Below are 20,255 nucleotides of genomic sequence, written 5' to 3' on the forward strand. Positions count from 1 at the left end.
TAGTTCCATATATATGGAATATATATGGAATATAGTTCCATATATATATATATCTATATATCTATATAGATATATAGATATATATAGATAGATATCTATATCTATATCTATATCTATATCTATATCTATATCTATATCTATATCTATATCTATCTATCTATCTATCTATCTATCTCACATTGGTCAATGAATACCCAAGGATCAGAATCCAAGTGATTGGAACACGATGCATCCGTGTCGTGTATTTTGCATTTCTGAGATTGAGTGCAGTATTTCCCCTGCAGCTGGCCCCCTGCCCCGGGGGTTCTTCTCCTGGGCAATGGCCGCATCATCTGCTGGGAGCAAAGCTAGAAACCCTAACAGTCTGACCACACTCCTTCCTCTTTTGTGCCTAACGTCAGATCAGTCACCAGCTTCTCCTTGTAAATGTACCTTGATTCTGTTTCTCTCCTCACAAGCTTCGCTTTAGGGAGTAGAAGAAAGGAGGAACTGTTTGCCATTCGCACCTCAGAAGAAGAGGATACCATGACTATTACAGATAAAATGGAATTGCCGAAAATACTTGAGCTCATCTCTGCACATGCGCTCCATGATTTGGACATTGATTTTGCAAATGAGACTTTGTCACATATGTAGAAAGGAAAACCTGGTAACAGTAGGAAATTTTTATTTAACTCCAGTCAGAGCATCCCCACACAGTTCAGGTTCTGCTCTGCTACACTTGGGGGCTTCTTTCTTCACTTTGTTTCTTCTAAAGCCTTGAATTGCTCCATGATCTAATATCTTTGCTCCATGAACTGCTCAGTCTTCTGTCTCTAACTTCTTCTTTGATAATTGTTATCACTGAGAAACAATGTCAAACAAAAGACACCTCTTCTCCCTGGCAATCTCACAATGCCTCCACATCATTCTCTGTCCAGTAAATATTTCCCTCCATCCACTCCCTATGCCTTTGTCTGTTCTTTCCACTGTCTTGTCCTCAAAAGACTCTAAATTTTACTGGAAGAGGTTGGATTGTACTCACCATGTGCCTGATAGTCTTAAGCAGTTGTTATTAACCATTTTGGTCTCAGAAATCCGTTATACTCTTAAATAATATCATAAACTTCTAAAAGATTTTATTTTTATTTATGTGGGCTATCTCTATGGATATTTACCATATTAAAAACCGAAACTGAGAAAACTTATTAAAATGTGTATTTACTTTAAATACATTGATGTTGGGGCACCTGGGTGGCTCAGTCGGTTGAGCGTCTGACTTCAGCTCAGGTCATGATCTCACAGCTCGTGAGTTCGAGCACCGCGTCGGGCTTTGTGCTGACAGCTCAGAGCCTGGAGCCTGCTTCAGATTCCATGTCTCCCTCTCTCTCTGCCCCTAACCCACTCAAATTCTGTCTCTGTCTCTCTCAAAAGTAAATAAAAACATTTAAAAATTTTAAATACGTTGATGTCATATTAATATAAATAACATTTTATGACAATAATCAAATTTTCAAGAACCAAAAAAAAAATGAGATCCATTTTTACAATTATCTTTGTTGTTTGACTTAACAGAAAACAGCTGGATTCTCTTATCTGCTTTTGAATCCAATCTGTTGCTATATCACACATCCTGTAATTTCTTGAAAAACTCCATCACACACTCGTGAAGTAATGAGAACAAAAAAAGGCAAATGACCTCTTACTGCTATCATGAAAATAGTTTTGACCTTGTGGACACCCTGAGAGCTGTGTACACTTTAAGAGCTGTTCCCTAGAGTAGAGAGAGAAACCACCAGCTCTCTTAAGCAATAATGGTTGAGGACCACAAAGAAAATGACAATCTCTCCCTCTCCAAACAAACACTTGTGTTTTAGTCATGTTGCAGACAGCCTTTGCTTCTCTACTGGGAAAACTCTTGGTTGACTCATGCTGCTTCCATTTCCAGACCGGCCTCCTTCCCTGCCCTCGTCCCTCCCTGTTGAATAACTGTGCATCTTTAAAATTAAGAACCGGTTTCTTTTTTTATTTATGAAGCTCTCTCTACCATTTCAGTTTCTCTGATTGGAATTCACCACACCTTCTGGACCTCACGTACTCCCAACCTGTAGCACTTTATTTTAGTAAGGCATGTTAGCATGAACCCCAATGTAGGAACCTGGGGTTTGACTCCTGACTGCGATTTATTAGTTGCATGACCCAGAACAAGTTTTCGAGGTCTTGCTTCTAAGTACCTTGGTTGCTCACCTATAAAAGAGCATAAAATCCTATAAACCTGTAAAATCTTCATGTGGATTTTGTGGTAATCAAATGAGATAATTTCTATGAAATACTTAGAACAGTTCCTATCAGATAGTAATTGCTCAACAGATGTCATCTGTCCCTATTCGTACTATTGTCATAATTATTATTATGTTTCTGCCTCACTTAAATAAACTATATTCCCCGGATCCACCTGTGATGACTGAAAGATAGAGACTGCTCAGTGAGATTTATTTAATAGATTAAAGAGTAAATAAAATTTTTAGGTCTTGTCACATTCTTTTTTAATTGCTTGAATAATAGCATGTATTTTGAAATGAGTCAGCATAAAGGAGTAGTAAGAATTATGCGCCAAGAGGGCACAGTGCTTACTTAACTAGAAGTTACCAGTTAATAGGCCTTATGCAAGTAATATCACCATTGTAGAACTTCCATCTGCAGAATAAGCAAAGACTTTTTTGTTCACCTTACAGGATTTTTGAGAGGATAAAAAAAATGCACCCGAAAGCAAGCCAAAAACTGCAAAGGGTCAAGTAAATATAGGGAGTTGTGGTTGTCGTTATTTTTAAATAGAGTTAGTTGGTGTTTTAGCAATGTCTGCCTTCTAAGAGACATTAATTCTTGATTGTCTTATATGAAACATTTTCCTTTTTAAAAATTAGTTATTATTAAGGTATGATGGAATTTTTAGTTCCTGATTACCAAATGTAGAACATATAACATAAAAGTTGAAACAAAACAGAAATGTATTTTATGGCTTCACAAATGATCTCTTTGTTTCATCATCCCAGGTGCCTGTGGTGGCCATACTGGGCTCAGGTGGAGGGTTCCGAGCCATGGTCGGATTCTCCGGTGTGATGAAGGCACTATATGAATCAGGAATTTTGGACTGTGCTACTTACGTTGCTGGCCTTTCTGGCTCCACATGGTTAGTATGCATTTTAAATCTTAGTTATATCATGCTAAATGTTTTGCATTTATCTACCTCAAACCTTAGAAAAGAAAAGAGGATTTCGAAAATTAACCTTAACTTCATGTTACTGAAGTATTGCAGCTTCATTGAATAATTTGCTTCTTAAAAACGTTTTTTATGGCAAATTCATACATAATGATGACTCTTGTCATAAATTTACTCCCTTTAAGCCTGTTTGTAACTTAAAATGCAGTTAAATGTAAAACTTAAAAATAGATCAATTGAAATTCTATATAAATATCACAGAGGTGGAATAACATACTCCACCCGTAATTAATTTAATCTTCCTATAATTTTCTGATTTGTAATCTTTCAGCAATCATGTCTAAGTCTCCATGATTCACTGGGTATTCATTTTCTTCTCTAGGGCAAATAGAATGAAATGCAAGATACCTTAGTATATAAAAGAAGAAAAACAACTTTTGAATGCAGAAATGCAATAAGTTTCACTGATTTGCATATAATTGTGAAATTAATCCTTTAAATGTATTTATGCGCAGCTAAATCTGGATAGAAACATAAAACATCTGCATGTATAATATTTGTGCACTGTAGATTTGACTTTTCACAAACGTGTATAAAACATGTTCAAAGACTCTACTGTGTACTTTTTGGTTTGCCTAACTCATAGAAGCACACTGAAAATCAAATATTAGTTCTTCCCCAGATGTCTCAACTATGAGTGTCACCTTATTACAAAATGTCTGACTTTGAATTACAAGGCTTTTTAATCATGCAGCCATAGTAAAGTTCATCTATTATAATACTATACTAAATATGTCTAGCACTCTAAAATTTCTGTACCTTCTCATCCTGTGAGATGGATCTGAGTTTTTTCATTTTTCAACTAAAGAAAATTTGACTCAGAAGCCAAGTGATTTGAACCAGCATGTAAAGTCAGGCTTTTGATCCTCTGTTCTAGCATTCTTTGAATTAAACCATAACCTTCTATTGGACAGGTATAGATTCTACATAGAGATTCACCTATAAAGAGTCTACAGTTTCTTAAATATTTTGAATCAGATTCTTTAGCTAAGAAACAAAAACTTAGAATTATGGTTGCCACCTTCTTTGTATGTACCCTCAAAATGATTTATCTCTTTTGAAAAAAGGGTGTAGCCCATCATTATTCTTTCCCTTGAAGGAAAGAACAGGCACCTGCCTGTTTAATGAGTAATATGATGGAAAAACTTGGACCCTTAGATTAATTTGCCTACTCAAGCATTTTGTTATTACTCTTTGAATGGCTTTCTTTCTCTGAATTCAATATTCGTTAGATCCCTGTGGTCCATCCCTGACTGATACATTACAGGAAGCTTACTTTCTTAGACTCAGCTAGTAAAGACAGAGCAGGTGTGATTTGGGGTGCTGATTTGAGGGTATAATAATGCATGTTTAGGCTTAATTAGAGCTGCAGTCATTGAGTTGGTTATGGATTTGGGGCAACTTTGGGCGACATCTTATATTCTGTCGGGATTCGAAAAACAAGTCCTGCAAAATGTAATTAAGAGAATTTTAAATGTTACAGGCCAATCATTTAAACATTTACAGACCATGCGTTTCTATATACAAAAATTTCTATATACAAAAAATTGTCTAAATTCCTCAAGATTAGCCTTCACTAATTTATTCTATTTCCTTAAAGGACACTCACTCCTAAAATCCTTACAATTGATTTTCACCTGAAAGCACCTAATTTTCAAATGTAATGGTGTCTTGAAATTCTTTTTCTCCTTGACTTTTTGGGGGAGCCAGGGAGGGTGAGGTTGGCAGTTGGGACATTTCACACATTAGCTGTCCCTCTTACAAATCCCTCCTACTATGCCTTTTTGTTTTTATTTCATCCTCTCTTATTACTCTGCCCTCCATACTGTCTTTACTACTTTCACTGCTTTTCTCCTTAATGTGAGGAGACCTCCTTTTTGTTCTGTTATATCTACACCCCACCCCCTTGGTAATTTCACCAATTTCTACCACTTCAGCTATTACTACCAATAATTTAATTCATGGGACTCTAGAACACCCCAAAAGCTAATGGACCAAAAAGGGAAGGAAATCCCTAATGGACAATGCAAAGTAGCTGTCAGAGAAGAGCATCACGTAAAAAATGACCCAGAGGTCAAGGGTGGAGAGTACTTCAAGAAATAGTGGGTCTTTTAGTAGAGTGAAACATGGGTGAGAAGCTTAGCTTAGAACTGGGTTTGGAAATCTTTAGTGGTTTTAGCAAAAATCACTAAAGGAAATAAAGAAAACTCTTGATCTTGAAATTGCAAGTAAGAAGTGAATAGAAGATGAAGAAAGGTGGGGAGGTAAACCTTTCAGGTGCTGTATTTCAAGAAGGGGAATATAGGAACTCGGGGAAGGGTTTTGGTTTTGTTTTATTTTCAGAATTTCAGGGACTTGGATATTTTTGTAGAAGTCTGAAGTAAAGGAAATAATGTAAAAGGATAGATGGAAGGTAAAGAAATAGGTGGTTTGTGGATAGAAAAAGATTCAGACAGAGACAGGATGGGACAAGAGAAGAAGGACAAGTGAAAGCTGTTCATTGTGGAGAGAAGAGATACTTCCTGAACAGAAGAAAAGGTGGTCAGGATGATGCATGTTCATTTTCTCTTGAACAGTATAGGCAAGAAGGTAAAAAGTTCAAAGGAAGGAATTCGGAAAGACTTGGATAAACAAATTACACTCTTGTGTTGTGTAAGTTTTTATATTCTGCTGACACATGACCATTACTTGGCACAAATGAGGTAATACGGAAATATTTGGAGAAGCCCTGGACCTCCCAAAAAGGTTTCTGTGATCACAAAAGAGAATTTTATGTAGGACAAAGGCTTCCCTTATAATTGCTACTACCCTTATGGTAATTATTTCTGAAATTATTTGGGGATGATACTGTGCTATTCATTACATATAAATGTTAGCCAACCAGTTGGCACAACTCTCTTCCCCAGTACAGCTTCATCTGCAGAATCATAAGGGGCTGTGGGCTCTTGACTGCCACGCTTGTATGACCTTGCCATCTAAAGACAAATCAGAGTAGCTCTGCAATGATAGCAGTGGGGCTCAGTCCATTAATGTGACCCAAACGGAATTCAAGGAGAACTTTCAGTTCAGGAGTCTGAAGACTTCCCGCAGCATTGAACAATGAAACAATTTTAGGGGATGTTGCCAGATAAGAGGTGATAGTCTAAAAGATCAAGGTGTAAGTTAGAGAAAAATATGTTGTTTGGGGTGGTGACTGTGCTTGGCTTGTTCGCTTAAAGAATCTCTCCAGTTTATCACACACTGAATGACTAAATGAAGATTTGCATAAGTAACTGCCTCTTGAGGGGAAAATTAATCTAGAGATTTCTTTAGGGTTTCAGGCTATTTGCTTCACAAATGTCAAGGGTCTTCTCAAGCCATTCCGAATTTTAGTGCTTTTGAGACTTGCTTTTGACACTTTTTTAAGCATAGAAATTCTATATGTTTACCCCTAAGGATTCTGATTTGGCAAGTCCTTGGAGGCCAGGCACTGATATTTTAAAACATTGGCCAGGCGATCTGGAGGAAGAAACTGCACTGAGAATTCCTTGTGCAGTTTTGACATGATTTAGGTCTTAGAATTTCACACTTAGCCTAAAATGCATTCATATGGAGAGAATGATGTGTTCCATCATATAAATATGTTGAAAAATTAGAGGCCAGTATCTTCAGATTTATAGAGAAATAAGTTGAGGATCCTTCCATTCATTAATTAACTATTTGTAGAGGCCCTGCTATGTCTAAGTCACTTGGTTTCAGAAATTTGATTGGTATAATTGGGAATCACGTATTAGTAAAGAGGTGAAAATTAAGACTTAACTATAGAGTTGCAAATTGGGGTGATGTTTGTGTGCTTTCGATGGTAGCATGTCCACAGAAACTAGTAACAGTGAATCCTGCCTTGGTGCAACCAAGGAAACAAAGACAGCTATTTAAAGAAAACTGGCCATTGCCTACCCCTCCGTCTTTAGCATCACCAAAGCTAAAACTCAGGTCTTGCATGTCACCATGATGACATCATGAAGAGTCTGTCCAATTCACACTCATGAATTCTAAAAAATAAATGCTGAACCAGCAGAGAACATTAACCCAGTGCCAAAGGCTGAGGTATCTAGGTCTTTTTGTCTTTGGCTAGGGCTTGTATCCTCAAAGCAAGTGCTTCATAGTAGGGAAAGAATCAGAGAGGGAAAGGGGGAGAGAAAAATTCCCTCAAGTGAATGAGTTTACTTCAGCATTTAGAGAAAAGAAATGGACTACAACCTTCCTACGTGGAACAGAGAGAATTGGGCTGACATCTGTATACTTTTTGGCCATTTAAAAAAACCTACCTCTGAAACTGTGGCACAAGTCCTAGCTTCTGAGCAATCCTCAAACCCCAGAGGAAGGACTTTCTTGATCTAGAGCCAATGGCTAACATTGAGGAGAAGGGAAGGGAAGGGAAGGGAAGGGCAGGGCAGGGCAGGGCAGGGCCTTCAGATCTTGCTGGGGACAATTCATGGGGCAAAGGTACTTACTAGAATCATAAGTTGATTCATTTAAAGACCAGCTAAGTAGAGATGGAGAAGGGAAGTCTTAAATAATGTTATTTCAGATTTGAGTGATTACATCTTTCTGCTGAATAGTTGGAAATGACAACTTCCAACAGCAGAATGATCATATTATTTCCTTTTTATCTGTCTTTTGAAAAGATTATTCTGAGGCTAAATTGTTCTCTACTGACATTAAGTGTTTGGTCCTTTTCTTTATTTTTACCCTGCTTCATTAAGGAAAGGATTTAATGTATCTTATAAAGTAAAACTGGGTTGCATACAATAAGGATAGAAGTGAAAAAAGGTAAGTAAATATATAACTAGAAATTCAATTAAAAATTCATTCTATAACCTATAGCTCTGAAAACCATGAAACACAGGCTTGAGTTTAAGCTTTCTAAAGTCCAAGGCAAAATCGAACTATGTAAAATCCAATTACATAATATAATTTTTAAAAAGCTAAGGGCAAACCAATTGTCCCTGGAGGTAGAAATTATTCTTGTTAATAAAACCAGTAAAGAAGTTCTTAGTGTTCCCATAAAGAATGAAGCATATCCTGGATAGTTCCAGAGTCAACCAGTTAAAGGCACCAAAAGATGTTTTATTTTCCTATTTTTATTATGTTCTTAAATACAAACCAATGCATTCCATCAATGCATGCAATTATTGAAAAGTAGGATGAGGTCCAGAAAACCAGGTGTTTATTGATTTTGATGAGTCATGTGATAGACCTTAGAATAACTACAGGAGTAGATAGACCCTAGTATCTCTCAAGTACTCTAAGCTGTATTTTTTATAGATATTTGGTAATTATCCCAGGCTTGAGTCTGGAGTAAGTCTTTTTTATTTATCTTTATCACATGTTTGGGGGGAATTTTAGGAATCCAATTTATGTAATAAAGATCTTTTAAGAATTCTTATTTGTTTTTATCTATTTATTGTTAAGTTTATGTTATTTTGAGAGAGAGAGAAAGTACACATGTGCACACAGGAGAGGCAGAGGGAGAGAGAGAATCCCAAGTAGGCTCTGTCCTGTCAGCGCAGAGCCTGACACGGGGCTTGATCCCATAAACTGTGAGATCATGACCTGAGCTGAAGTTAAGAGTTGGACACTTAACCAACTGAGCCACCCAGGCGCCCCAGGGATTTTTATTTAAAAAAATTTTTTTGTGGGAGGAGCGCCTGGGTGGCTCAGTCGATTAAACGTCCGACTTCGGCTCAGGTCATGATCTCCCAGTCTGTGAGTTGGAACCCCGCATCGGGCTCTGTGCTGTCGGTTCAGAGCCTGGAGCCTGCTTCGGATTCTGTGTCTCCCTCTCTCTCCGCCCCTCCCCGACTCACGCTCTGTCTCTGTCTCTCAAAAAATGAATAAACGTTAAAAGGTCTCTCATCACTCTCCATTTGTTAACTTATAATTATTCTCAACTTGTCTCCAAAGAACTCTGAATCCAATAAGAAATTCTAATTTCATGTGAAATGGAAGTAGTTTGGTCTCTAAGAACTGAAATCTTATTTAAGAGATTTAATAAGCCTATCAGGGGAGAAGACACATTTTAAATTCTCATTCTGTTATTAATTGGGGAACTGTGAACATGTATTTAAATTCATCAATCCTCTCTTTCCTCATCTTTAAAATAGAAGAATTGAAAGCATTTCAGGTCTTCAAGGCAATAGCTTATGTACAGTTAACCAGCCCAGGCTTCAGGAAGGGCAGGGACCCAGTAAAGGTCAGGTTTCTCCCCTCCCTGAAGGAAAGATAAACCATTGTAGTAGGCATTTCTATTTGAATGTCAAGGAAACAGGAGATTAAACTATGCCCTGTTTTCTCTTTGGTTGGATGAAGGGGTGGAGTATATATTTCTTTCATTATTTTGTTTTCTCAGTTCAGTAGTTCAAAAACTGTGCTTTCCATGTGCTTGGCATTTGCTAGTCATTGAGGCTGGAGAAGATGAATAAACAAAGTTTTCCCAGCAAGAGATCACAAGACTAAGGGAGACAGATAAGTAAAGTCATACTTAATGTTCAGTACGGAGAGCTACAATACTAGAGATATTGGTGCACAGGAAGGAGGGTGGTAGCTGAATGTTTATTGTCTAAATATCAAATACCAAGGTAGTATCTACTGATTTCCAGTATTACTAGAAGTGGCCAAATGGCTGGTGGCCAAGAATGTCCATAAGAAAGCATTTACCTTGAAGACTTCTTTCTCTCCAGGATTTCACAATCAGATTTGGATGCCCAGAAATTCTGAGACCTACAATTGGCAAGACTCGGGATTCTACCCAGTTGGCAATGGGCAAAATAAAAACAAAAATACATTTGTTAGGAGAATTAGGCATTCACAATAGTTTAGACAGCACATTTCCCACCTATAGTTAATCATTATGGAAAGTCAAATTATCAGATTACTTGACTGGTATTATATCCAGACAAGTAAGTTTATTTACATGACTTAAATGTGTTGTGTTCATCAGTCTCTGATAATCTAATAGGAATTACCCATTCCCAGAGGCTAGACGGTGGACAGCCAGTAAGCCCACTAGGGCATCCTCTCCTCTGGACTGGGCTTGGGAAGTCCACTATTTCCTTTGAGACCTCTCTTTTACTTGGCCTTTGTTGTGGACCAGCTCCTTTCTGATTGATACATTCTTTCCTTAAATGGATTAATATCTTTAATCAGATAATTAAGTTAACCAACCATTTCTAACATTCTTTATTTTTCTTATGACAGAGAGCACCTGCCTTCTTTGGAGACTACTATGTGACGTCCTTTCTTGTTACTAATCATCTTTTGTCTTCTTTACAGGTACATGTCAACCTTATATTCTCACCCCGATTTTCCAGAGAAAGGGCCAGAGGAGATTAATGAAGAGCTAATGAAAAATGTTAGCCACAACCCCCTTTTACTTCTCACACCACAGAAAGTTAAGAGATACATTGAGTCTCTATGGAAGAAGAAAAGCTCTGGGCAACCTGTCACCTTTACTGACATCTTTGGGATGTTAATTGGAGAAACACTAATTCACAATGTAAGCTATGGCTCAAACTGCAATCCTTTTAATACAAATCGGCCGTGTATGTCATAATGTTTTAATAAAACAAAATGATGCATTTGGTTTTTCTTTTAATTTATTTAAATTCAAGTTAGTTAACATACAGTGTAGTACTGGTTTCAGGAGTAGAACCCAGTGATTCATCATTTCCATATAACATTTTATAAAAGTCACTTGACTCAACTGATTCTATCAACAATGTGTCCTGAGTACGCATTGTCCTGCCAGACATAACACTTCTACATTTCCAACTAGTGCTTACTAATTCTTTCTGTGTATCAGTTTTGATGTATAGAGAAGTACTTTTGTATTCTTCAATACACATTTTGACCTCTTACTGTCCACTCCTGCACACCCCAATGGCAGTCTTTTTAAATAAAGGGATGAATACAAGTAGTATTTTAGTGGTAGAGGAAAAACGAGGTTCCCTAAAGAAAGCCAGAAAAGGGAATAAGTCACATGGAGCAAGCCTATTTGACACATGACTACAGTGTGACATTTCATCTGAAGATAAAGTGTGGGAGACAGAGTCTGTGCCAGGGAATCTGGGGTCCAACTGCTTTCTGGGCTTCGTAGCTGCCAAGTTCTTCTTCAGTTCAAATGTAGCCATAATCTTTAAAAGAGTTACTGTTGTTCTTAGAATGAAGATAATAATTACCTCCATAGAGCTTACTTGTTGTCGTTTATTAGGACCCAGAGATTTCTAGAAGAAGGAAGACTGATTTTTATTAGAGAAGTTTTAAGTGTCTTGATTGGAAGTACTATTTTAAATAGTTTTCTCTCTGTATATGTTTCTATATTGAAAACCATTTCTTTATTTCTTCTGTGGACAGAGAATGAACACTACCTTGAGTAGTTTGAAGGAAAAAGTCAATTCTGCACAATGCCCTTTACCCCTTTTCACCTGTCTCCATGTCAAACCTGATGTTTCGGAGCTGATGTTTGCAGGTATGTGATTTCCCCTTTCAAAGCATTTCCAGGAACCTTTGAACTGCGGTTTCTAATGATTTTCATTAGAGGAAGATCCTAAGCAATTTTAGTTGTCTGTTTTAATGTATTTTTGGTAACGTAAAAACATTGGAAGGTACAAGAAAATGCTAAGCTAGATGATTTTCTGGTTGGACAGACTATTCCATGACACTAATATACATTCCAGTTACTAATATACCTTCATTTAAATTAGTAAAATAAAAAAGAAATTATTAAAAAGTCATGAATATAATCACCTCGATTTTAGTTACTCATTCCTCAAGGACTTTTAACAAAATAGCATGCTTTTAGGCAATGCATATGCTCTTGCTTACTGCTTATGTTTTCCTTAAATTGGGTAACATGATGTATGCTTATCATTCAAAGCACCATTTTCGTCTTTATAATTCAGCATTCAAAAAGTACTAGTTTATGCTTCTGGCAGCTGGCGAACAAAATACCTCATATTGTTAAACCTCACATGTAAATATTTGTTTTCTCTGTGGCCTTGCTTCTTGTTGGGTGCTCTAAAAGTATGTGACATCATACTTGGCGGGGGCCTTTGCTCGTCCTAATCTGCAATGTGGTAGCATTTCTGACTGTAGATGGTAGGGTTCATTGTAATTTTAGGAAAAGTACCTCAGTGAAATCAGTCACTCCATGAGCTTAAAAAAGTCATTGTGAATGGAAGGTAATTAACAGATTTGTAGCCAGAAATCCTTTTCCAAATTTTAAAAGGTCTCACTCTTTTCAACTGACTATTCCCAGGCAAGAATTTTGAATTGTTTATAAAAAGCAGTGCACCTGGAATTCACTCATTCTAATCTTTATCAGTTAATTGACTAAAACATTCGTCATGCTTGTGATTCAGAAATCACTTACTGTATTTATTATCTTATTCAATTTTTACTATAACTCGGGAAGTGAGGTATTTTTAGCTCTGCTTCTTAGAAGCAAAAACAAAACCTCAGAAAAATTCAATGTTTTGCACATTGCCGTGTAGAAACTAAGCAGCAGAGCTGAGGTTTGTTCGCAAAAAGCCCTTGTTCTTTTTATTAAAATAATGGCTTCTCTGGTTACTGACTGTGTAGACGTGGTATGACAGGTGCTAAGCATGAACTCCCCTCCCCCGCCCCCACAGTATGTTGCCCCTGTTCTATAAGACCTTATAATCTGTTTGGGAAATCTGCAATCATTATTAAACAAGTTAAGATACAAGAAAGAAGTTACTGTGCATTGTTCCCTTGACCAAGTTACATGCCTTTTTTAGTCTCAGTTTCCACATCTGTTAAATGACGATGAGACTCTCATAGTGTTTTCACTAAATAAATGATATAAAGTATGCAAAGTACATAAAAGCAGTGGCAGGCCCAAATTAAGTTTAAGTAAATCTTAAAAATGTAGTGCTCTGTGAAAGCTGTATGAGAAATCAGAGCTCTTGGATCTTAATGATAAATAGGATTTGTATATGAGAGGCAAATTTAATTTTCAAATGGGAGGTAAGGCACGCAGTAGGAGTCTGGGATAACCATGGCATGTCAGCAGCAATTGGGAGCAAGATCTTGAATGTAATGTAGCTCAGAGGGAGAGGTGAAATTTATTCACGTAAGAAAAGTAAGTGCCGTGATGAAATTGGTTGTGTTTTGTTTTTGCTTTCCTAGAGCTGTTGTTTTTTTGAGGTCCTGGAATATTTGGAGATAGGTTGATAAATCCTCCTAGTAAGCTAGTCAAATCTGTGCATAGCCAAATAAGCCATTTTACCCCACAGCATTATGCTATGGTCAAATAAGCATTAGACTAATTTGGAAGCCTTGTCTTATTTCTGAGCTGAAATACATCAGGTGGGTCATTTAATCTGATTCTTATTTTCCTCGTTATTAAAAAAATGATATTAATAAATATCAGGTTTATATTACAGAGCTGTTAAGACAATCACATGAGACAGGCAGAAGACAGAATATCGTAAAAGAGACCTAAAATATAATAGTGTTATTACTATTGTTAAAATTGTGATGATATTTTGACAGTTACCTTTTTTCATTCTTAACTTTGAAGCAGTAGCAATTCTCAGTAGAAAATCTGATCGAGATAATTAAAGAAGAAGTAATATTTCAGCAAGTGAATATTTTGGCTTCATTTAGAATTGGGAAAGGCCGTTTTATGTTCAGTTGGTCATCTTTTGACCTGGATGTGTCTTATTTGGGCCATCTGCCTAACTGTGATACTGGTACCAGGATGAGAGATACACCATTAACCTTCATTGTTAAGCTTCTATGATAAGGAGATTCAAAGCTGTTTCTTCTAACAGAGTTGGACAAAGCCATCAAGCATTAGTTATGTGGATCTTATACCCGATAAGACATTCAAAAGTGTATGTTATGAAGGTTCAAGTAGCTTGGGTTATTGACGGAAAAAAAGGAGACATGTCTATACTTTATTCTTTTAAAGTTTGCTTAGATTAAAAGTGAATATTCAAGGGAAAAAGTTGAAATATTATCTGAATAATATTTTTAAAAGCCAAGGAGCCAAATTATCTTAGCTTACAGAAGTTTGATCGCCTTTATTTCAACAATATTAGAGAATGTTTTTCTTCCCTTTAGAATAGTTTTAAACATTTTCCTCTTTTGAAGATTTTAAACAAACATTCATTGTTTAAACTGTTAAATATTTTTGACTCCTTCACTTAACTACACTGCTTTCGTTTTCATTTCCATTGGTCAGTAAATTGCATTTATTGAGTACAACTTACCAACATCATGTTAAATTCTTTGAGATACCGTCAGAGTAAAAATATGGCATTTTTCCTCAAGAAGGTTACAATCCCATTAACAAGACAAAAACAAAACATGAAAAATGAAAGAGCCGTACACATGGAATATTACGATCTGTTTTTTTAGTATATGTGCTGCTGAAGTGAGCACGAATATTATGGTCTATCAAAGTGTGTAGAACTGATCTAAGTGTAAGATATCACACAGATTTATTACAGTCATACGGACAGCTTCATGAGGTGATGGAGCTCCGATTCCATTTGAACATGGAAAGATCTATCAAGTGGAGGTGAATAGTCCTCTTTGTGTGAAACAGGATGAGAAAATGCTCAGAAAGAGGGTCAAAAATATGTTTTCAAGAGCAGTAAAAAGAAACCAGACTTAGTACGAGCCGGTGAAGGGTGGTACATTTGGGAAAATTATTAGTGCCAAGTTACAGAAAGATTTGAATTCCAGACAGAAATATTTTTCTTCAGTTATGAAGATAGTGGGAAACATTTGGTGTTTAGGGGTAGGACAATGAAATTATTTAGTGTTTTTGAAAAAAGTATTTTGTTGATTCATATGGGTAGATTAACAGGGAAAGAAACCAGAAGCAGTGCGATCACTGCGCGTTTGTAATAAAGTCCTGGAACTAGGGAGATACTGATAAGAAGAGCAGAAGACGGAGGTGAAAAGCCCAGAGGTCATCAGTGAAAGGTGGTAATGGATTGGTTTGATGTGAGTGAGGAAAAGAGTGGTTTCAATTTTTGAAAAATTTCTTTTTGAGGGCTGTAATAGTGTTGTTTACCAAGAGGTAAGCTAGACTGGGAAGAAAGGTGATTAATTCCTTTCCAGGAAAGCATAGTGGGATGCGACGACAGTGTATGTAAGTGTAAATCCACAACAGGAAGTTGGAAAGGAGTAGATGGAGGTGTGGGAGAGAAGTTCAAGTTTGAAACATACGAGTTAACAGCAAAAGAATAATAGTCACGCACTACCATGGTGAGTTCTTGACTAAGGAATAAAGAGCCTTGAGAATGCTATAATTACGTGTACACAAACCACAGCATTAATAAAGATGAGATTACTGGAGAAGTTATTGTGTTTCAGTACCCAAGATAAGGGGATGAGATTCAGAGATAGGTAATTACTTTTAGTGATACAGAAATTTTCCTAGCAGCCTCTGATTCATTGCTAGTCATATCTCACTAACTCCATGTAAATCATTATAAAGCACATCACTTTATGAAGAAAGGTATATGTGCCACTTGGCTTTGATTTGAAATGAATTATGTGTTCTCATCACAACTGTGATTTCATAACTTACTTCACAGAAGTAGAATGTTGTGATCTACCACTGAGTAAACAATAAATATACACCCGCAATCCCTTTTCTAAAACTAGAGATAGATGTCATGGAATTCAGAACATTTTAGATTTTAAAGTTAAAAAAAAAAAAAAAAAACTTGCCGTGTATGGTACATAATAACCCCCGGGGATCTTATAATCAAATAGAGTGATTTCTGTAATAGAATGTGTCAATATGCATATTTAGTGAGACAAAAAAAAAAAAAAATAAGCCATACATCATTCAGGACTGTTTTTTTTTTTCTGCTGAATGAATTCAGGTCAGATTTTACCAACAAATGAATAGCAAAAAACTTTGTGGAGTTTTAAGTTATCTGGATTTTGGTTTGTTTGAATAGATATTTAATAGTTTCAGAAAGGGGAGTGGATAAAGGAGGGCAGAGGGTTATGGGTTAGGCAAGGGTGGATAATGGTGGAACTTCATAGAGGATGGCCAATGAAAATTGACCTTGAACTAAGGGATAAGAAGGAACTAGCCTTGGAATTGCATAAGGTAATAGCAAGCATTAAGGCACTGCGGTGTCAGTGAGCTTTCTCTTTGAGGAACATTAAGAAGATTTGTGTGGCTCAAGTGGAAAGAGCAAGACCAACATAATGGGAGATTGGTTAGGACATGAGGTCAAGAGGCACTAGCCAGACCATTAAGAAGCCTTGTTGACCGCATTTTTGTGTTCAGTGTAATGGAAAGCCATTGGAAAGCTTTCAGCTGGCATTAGTGTGCTGTGATTTCTATTTTTAAAATTTTGTTCTGGCAACAGGTATCAAAAAGATAGCAGGGGAACAGAGAAGGGATGTTTTAGAAGACTACTGGGGAGATCCAGGGAGGAGGGTATGACAGCTTGTACCAGTGGGGTACAAATGGATGGTGATCCATGGCAGACAAATGGATAAGCAGTCAGTTTTTAACCTTATCTGATAAGAGAGTCTACAGAACTTGAGTTTTTGTATGTAAGATATAAAGGGGAAAGAACTGTCAAGGATAAAGTATATATAGTGGTACAAATATATGAAAAGTAGTGCCATTTACCAAGAAAAGGAAGACTGAGAGAGAAGCAAGTGTAGGAAATGGGTGTCAGAAATGGTAATTCTTTTTGGATGCATAATTAAACATAGTGATAGCCATGGAAATACATGAAATGTAGTAGTGGCTACCATTTATGGAGTGATTAAGATGTGCTATTCCTTCTTCTGAGTTCTCTACATTTTTAAAACATTTTTTTAATGTTTATTTATTTTTGAGAGAGAGAAGGAGTGTGAGCGGGGGAGGACAGAGACAGAGGGAGACACAGAATCCGAAGCAGGCTCCCGGCTCTGAGCTGTCTGCACTGAGCTTGATGTGGGGCTCGAACTCACGAACCATGAGATCATGACCAGAGCCGAAGTCGGATGCTTAACAGACTGAGCCACCCAGGCGCCCCTACGTTTCTTAACTCATTAGATTTTCACAATTCTACGGTCTCCTGATTTTATTCACATCCTATAGATTAGGGAAGTAAGACACCAAGAACACAAGTAATCTACCCAAGGTTGCACAGTTAGTAAGAAGAAAAATGGGATTTGAACCTGGGACTCTGGCTCCATAGCCTCTACTCCTAGAAATTATACTTTATTGACCCTATTACCATGTATTTCTTAAGACACTCAGCATAAAAACTTTGTGTTATAATCTTGTGAGTTAGAACAATGGTTAATAGGCAAAATTAAGGAAAGATAAAGAAAAGGAAAATATTAGAAAACAATTTCTTCTACTTTCATAGTCTACTTGCGTTATCAGAGTTTAATTTCTTCTATCACCTTCATGGATTTTACATCTGAGTTAGCAGTTTTCTGTTTTCCATTCTTTAGAATTAAGATGGATTTTATTAAAGATGTCTGAGCTTTTTTTTTTTTTTTTTTTTTTTTTTCCAACGTTTATTTATTTTTGGGACAGAGAGAGACAGAGCATGAACGGGGGAGGGGCAGAGAGAGAGGGAGACACAGAATTGGAAACAGGCTCCAGGCTCTGAGCCATCAGCCCAGAGCCCGACGCGGGGCTCGAACTCACGGACCACGAGATCGTGACCTGGCTGAAGTCGGACGCTTAACCGACTGCGCCACCCAGGCGCCCCTAAAGATGTCTGAGCTTTTAATGCAAAAGATATTCAGCTTGTACAAATTTGAAGGGATTTTTTTTTTTGTTCTCATTTCAGTAAGTTTTTTCCACTGACTTCTCTACAATGGCATATACATAAAGGCATTTGGTTAAGTTTTAAAAAATATTTTAAATAAATGAAAATAATCAGGGCATTGTTGGAAGTGATCTTTAACAGTGTTCATTTCTGTAGTATTTTCCTACTAATGGATTGTGCCTTTTAAAAATGCTTTCAGATTGGGTTGAATTTAGTCCATATGAGATTGGCATGGCTAAATATGGTACTTTTATGGCTCCTGACTTATTTGGAAGCAAATTTTTTATGGGAACAGTTGTGAAGAAATATGAAGAAAACCCCTTGCATTTCTTAATGGGTAAGTGATCAAAATCTCCTCTTTGTCTGCCTGACTGTTTTATATCTTGGTGAATTCTAAGTTATTCTTCATTTTTGCTTTATTTTAGGTGTCTGGGGCAGTGCGTTTTCTATATTGTTCAACAGAGTCTTGGGAGTTTCTGGCTCACAAAATAAAGGTTCCACAATGGAGGAAGAACTAGGTATTGTAAAAACATGTTTCTGTTGACCATATTATGCTAAACTGGCAAATTTTAACATGCATGTATAGACAATTAAATCATCATAAAGACTGTAGTTATTCTGAAGTTACCAATAGCTTGGTTAAATCAACCTAAATATTTCCTGGAAATCATATGTATATTACTTCCTAAATATTATCCTGACACTGAGGTTGTGAATTTCATAAAAACTATCAATTCCTAAGAATAATTTTCAACTAGGCATCTCTATTCTTCTTAGTCATTAAATATCTAAACATACTATTTGTTTCCTTTTATCAAATACAGTTAGTTTTTACAACATTAGACTCATCAGCAGTTAAACACAATATGACACCTAAATTCACACTTGCGGGTTTACTTAACTCTAAAATACTAACCCACTAGAATTCTGTTAGCTTCCTATAGCTGAGTCACATCAAGAAGGAGGAAAAAATTATTTCAAATCACATCTAGTAAATGAACACTAATGGTTTTCTTTAAATCTAACTTCCTGTCCCATAATAAGTTAAAATATAATATTTACAAAACTTGAAAAAGTAGACCAACTCATTTGAGGACCAGTGGTTTTCATTCGTTATAAGATGAACGACAGGAACTTTTATGTTTTGTTTGATGAGTAAATTTGACTCAAAGCAAACAAAATGAAACATACCTTCAGTGTCTCCCAAGTGCCGACCCTGTTTCCTTATGGCTACTTTGATTGGCTGTGGGAAGGAACAGTGAATGCTAAATCTGAATTGGGAGTCAGCCCATCAGGGACTGGGGAAGAGGGTCCTGTAGATTATCTGCACACTAACTACCTACTGTCTCTTCTCTGCCCATGAAATATCACAATCTATGTAAGGATAGAGTTAACAGAATAGCATAAATGACTTTTTCAACAATCATTTGAAGAATACTTGGATGTAAAAAGCTTAATGTAGGATTTTTTTTGACCAGCTGCCCTTAGCTTTTCCAGGCAGTGACAGTTGATTCAATTAAGTTTTATATGCAAAAAAGAAAAAAGAACACAATTGTAGCATTAATTAATGCACTACAAATTGGCTTATAAGTAGTGTTATTCATCCTGCAAAATTGAGTTTAGCTATTTGATATGTGTATTATGTTCACAGCAGTTCTCCGTGGTCCTTAATTTTTTTATTAAATAGTATCATTTGTATTTTTGAGTAGCTGTTGATAAGTAATGGAGAAGTGATCTTAATGATTGCACTAGAATGAAAGATTTTAAAATAAAAATAAAAACAATAAAGAAAGCACTTTGCCTTCTGTCCTCTGAGCAGCACTCACTTAACAAGCAGTCAGGGTTGGTGGAAGTTTTGAGCCTGCTCCGACCTTAACTTACAGAGCCACGTTCTCTTAAGAGTAACTATAAAGCCGAGTGTATCATGCTGAAATGTCTGACTTGACTTTTTGAAATGAACATCACAGCGCAGATGGATAAATAGCCACCTAATTTTGCAGAAGTCACTAACTCTTCTCAAAATTATGTGAAGATTTCAGAATAAAAGAGGAAAGAAACAGAAGGAGCCCATGTTATAATAATGCTTGCTTCTCTGAGCTCCTTCTCTGTTGAAAGATCCAGATACCTCCAGAGCTTGTTATTTTTTCCTCCGATGGCAGGAAGAGAATAGGACTGAA

At 36.6% G+C, this 20,255-nt stretch overlaps 1 protein-coding gene across 5 annotated transcripts in view; it reads left to right on the plus strand.

Moving 5' to 3' along the window:
• Window positions 1–20,255, plus strand: part of PLA2G4A (phospholipase A2 group IVA) — a 160,918-nt gene that overhangs the window by 100,449 nt on the left and 40,214 nt on the right. For all 5 annotated transcript variants that reach the window (XM_040446617.1, XM_040446618.1, XM_040446620.1 and 2 more), the window contains 5 exons: window positions 3,033–3,169; window positions 10,574–10,796; window positions 11,654–11,768; window positions 18,278–18,415; window positions 18,504–18,596. In XM_040446617.1, the coding sequence (XP_040302551.1) occupies window positions 3,033–3,169; window positions 10,574–10,796; window positions 11,654–11,768; window positions 18,278–18,415; window positions 18,504–18,596 (706 nt within the window). The remainder of the gene's footprint in view (window positions 1–3,032; window positions 3,170–10,573; window positions 10,797–11,653; window positions 11,769–18,277; window positions 18,416–18,503; window positions 18,597–20,255) is intronic.

This window comes from Herpailurus yagouaroundi, unplaced genomic scaffold (genome assembly GCF_014898765.1).
Source record: "Herpailurus yagouaroundi ecotype Mexico unplaced genomic scaffold, PumYag 195, whole genome shotgun sequence".
Taxonomy (NCBI): Eukaryota; Metazoa; Chordata; class Mammalia; order Carnivora; family Felidae; genus Herpailurus; species Herpailurus yagouaroundi.